Genomic DNA, 3863 nt, shown 5'->3' on the forward strand with positions numbered 1-3863 from the left:
TGTGTGTGTGTGTGTGTGTGTGTGTGTGTGTGTGTGTGTGTGTGTGTGTGTGTGTGTGTGTGTGTGTGTGTGTATGTGTGTATGACGATTTCATTTCATTTCATTTGACCGTAAACATTTCTTTTTCAGTGATTATAGTCAATGAAGTATCTACTGAACTTGATGGGACAAGCGAGGATGTGGAACCAGAAGAAGAATTTGCTTCCAAAATACCCCTAAAATGGTTTAAACGAAAGAAGAGGTCTGTTGACGGAACACTTATTTTGCAAAATTCAACAGATGCAGCTGTCAATAGCTCAATTCTTCAAACCGTCACTCCAGTTGGTAACGAGCTAAGTTCTATAGGAACAACTGAAGATGTTACTGCAGACCACGAGGAGAATTATCAGAGCATTTCGTTGGATTTAGCTACAAGGAAACTCAATGTGACGACCAACACTAACTCTGTGAATAACTATGAGATTACTTCACTGCCTTTCGATTCAAGTAGTATCGATTTAGAAGTGAACGCATCCATTAATCAGGGAATGAACTCCACCGCATCAACGCATCGAGAATCTATTAAGCTTCGCACTACAAGTACAACGCCAACATTGGAGGAGAGTAGCATTTCTTTTAAATTTTCTTACGGTTTAAGCCCACAAACTACACCTCAGAGTAAACCAGAGAGCAGTAGTAGCGAAATATTTCTTACAGAATCGAGAGCTCACCAAAACATTTCAGCTCCTGATATTTATTCAAGTGAACATTCAACAGTATATTCCTCTAAACGATCAAACTCAAGCAATATTGAAGATGAATTTATAGATGCTACTAGCACAGAATTAAGTAGTTTTACAGCAGATGCAACCGTAAGTATGGGAAACAGTTATAAAATGCATAGTAGCACTGGGTTCAGTGATAGTGTTACGACAGCTATAGCAATAGATACAAGAAACGACGTTGTAAATTCTACAGTCAATGACCTCGAAAGCGTTTCACTAACAAAATCAACGAGTTCCCCACAAACTGCTTCTGTGTCCACTATTGCTCAAGATTCTCCAACACTACAAACAAACGATGAAGTTGCCATATCCCCTCACTATGAAACGAATGAAAATAGTCTAAAAACCATAACGTATTCTTCAACAGTCATTGGAACCTCAGTCGATAATGGTTCAAATGATATAACTTCTACTTTTCAAAATATCCCCACAGCAAACGCTTACGCAGCAAGTTTTACTGAGAATAACAACCCCTTGACAACAACATCAGTTAGCGATATTGCAAATAACATAAATAAAAAGACAGCTTTGATAGGTATTCCATCAGAATTTTACACTTCAACGAAACTCTCAACTGATGGGGAACTAACTAACGAATCAATTTTTAAATCTGACGAACCACATAATTGGACGGTGTCAAGTCCAACTGAAACAGCTAATACACAAGCCGAATTTACTCCAATATCTCCTCAAAATACTAATCCAACAAATATATTGGTCTCTGTTTCGGTGAATCATATAAACGTTGCTACTTCCCCTACTATATCGAAAGCAAGTGTCACTCCTCTCGAGTTAGAAACAACAACAGTCCACTTGCCAGATAAAAGTATCACAAGCTCTTCACAAACAGAATCTAATGATAGTGTCATTACGCTGACATCGCAATTAACTCACAACAGCTTAACTGAGAGCAAATTGACTGAATCAACTACTGAGAGCTTAACTGAGAACAAATTGACTGAGTCAACCACTGAGATCATTATTTCTGATAAAACAAGTGAAACCCCAATCTACAGCTCAGAAATTGGATCAACGTCAATGGAAAATATATTTATGACTGACGATAACATCCTTATAAAAACTGATGATTCGAACGATATATTAACCAGAGATTCAATGTGGCTAACATCAACAAATTTAAATGGCGATTCATCAACAAATGGTGTCTCACTTCACAAAGATATTGGATTTCAATCAACTCAAACACTAGAAGCAACGAAAGAATTAACATATGACAAAAGCACTGTACAAACTACACCAGCATACAAGACCGAAATAGATTTAACAGCTACTACCTCTCCAGATTTGGGTGTAAAATATGATCCCAACACAGCAAAAACAGAAACTGAATCGGCGACTGTTTTAGAAACTGCAACAATAAAATTAATTGGGAACTCGACATTTTCGTTGTCTGATATGGAAACGACGGATCAAGTTGAGACAACACATACAGACGAAAAATCGACAGCTTTAGAAAATGCTCTTGAAATGAAGACAAATACCTATTCTGTTTTAGAAGTGTCTACAATCCAACATCAATATGTCAGTTCTAATGGTACCACCCCAACTGAAGGAGATAATTCTACAAAAACAACAAATTTGGATCAACGTTCAAATTCAGTTGAATTTACATCGATGCATGAACATTCTTCCCAACAATACAATACATTCAGCAATGCAGAAACTAGTCATACATTGACTACATCATCTCAACTGGCAAATGTTACGACAGAAAATCAGGCATTGTATACTACGACACCAGTGAATAATGTCTCGTTTCAAACAGACCTGCAAACCTCAGCTGAAATTACACTAGAAAAGAAAAAAGCAACTGAGATAATAACAGCAGCAAAAGCAGCAACAGCAACAACAGCAGCAATAGTAACAAAAGCAGCAGCAGAAGAAGCAACAACTGAAACAACGGTAGAAGTTACACCAATAGGAAAAACATCAGCGGGAGTAGAAACTGAAGTAACAACGATGGGAACAACAATGGAGGAAACAGAAGTTGCAACATTGGATTCAACAACTGTAGTAACATCAGCAACAAAAGTAGTAAAAGAGGCAACTACAGCAGCATCGACCAATATCACGACAACGACAACCGCCACCACTACTACAGTAACAGAGCCATTAGAAAGGGCAAGTGACATGGTGGAGACACCAGCACAAGCAGCAATAACTGCGACTGAATCCTCAATAGCAACAACGACGGCAGAATCAGTTGAAATAGCAACTGCAGCAACAAGAATAACGGAACCTCCAACAGCAGCAGTAGCAACTACGATAAATACAGCAGCAACAGAACCAGCGAATGCAACAGGAGAAGCACCTGCAACAGCATCAACAACATCAGTACCAATAAATATATTATCAACAGTAAGAACAACGATTACAGAGCCATTAGATGAAGCAACAACAATTATAACAGAACAATCAACACCACTATCCTCATCACCGGTACTAACAACTACAACAGCAACAACAACAAGACTTATAGAAACATCACCACTAACCACAGCGAAAACAACTACAGCAAAAGCAACTTCATTGGTCACACATCTATTAAAATCAGCAGCAACAACAGAACTACGGCCACCGCCACAGCCAGATTCTACAACTTGTAACACAACAGCAATACGAACAGAACTAACAAGTGCAACAAGATTGGAACCAACAATGCCAGATGCAACAACAGCAGCAGAACCGCGACCAGAAACAGGAGTAACAGCAGCGGATACACAAGTAACAACAACAATATTAGAAACAAAAGCGGATCCAGATCCACAACCGCAATCTGCAACAACAACAACAGCAACAACAACATTAGCAATAGCTGGGGATCTACAAACAACAGCAACGACATTAGCAGTAGCAGCAACAACATTATTAGCGACAGCAACAGATGCTCAAACAACAGCAAAAGCAACATTAGCAATAGCAGCATCAACGATATTAGCAGCAGCAGCAGCAGAAGATACGCAGCCCATAGAAACAACGTTAGCAACAATAGCCGAGCCGCAATCAACAACAGCCGAACCGCAATCAACAACAGCCGAGCCGCAATCAACAACAGCCGAGCCGCAATCAACAACAGCC

The 3863-nt window shown here is 39.2% G+C and overlaps 1 protein-coding gene across 1 annotated transcript in view; it reads left to right on the forward strand.

Moving 5' to 3' along the window:
• LOC128247384 (serine-rich adhesin for platelets-like) overlaps positions 1-3863 on the forward strand; it is a gene marked incomplete at its 3' end in the record, with an annotated part of 4712 nt that extends 849 nt beyond the window's left edge. Inside the window, exon 2 of the mRNA XM_052966811.1 lies at positions 130-3863. Coding sequence (XP_052822771.1) covers positions 130-3863 — 3734 coding nt within the window. The remainder of the gene's footprint in view (positions 1-129) is intronic.

The sequence above is a fragment of the Octopus bimaculoides genome, chromosome 3 (assembly GCF_001194135.2).
Source record: "Octopus bimaculoides isolate UCB-OBI-ISO-001 chromosome 3, ASM119413v2, whole genome shotgun sequence".
Classification (NCBI taxonomy): Eukaryota; Metazoa; Mollusca; class Cephalopoda; order Octopoda; family Octopodidae; genus Octopus; species Octopus bimaculoides.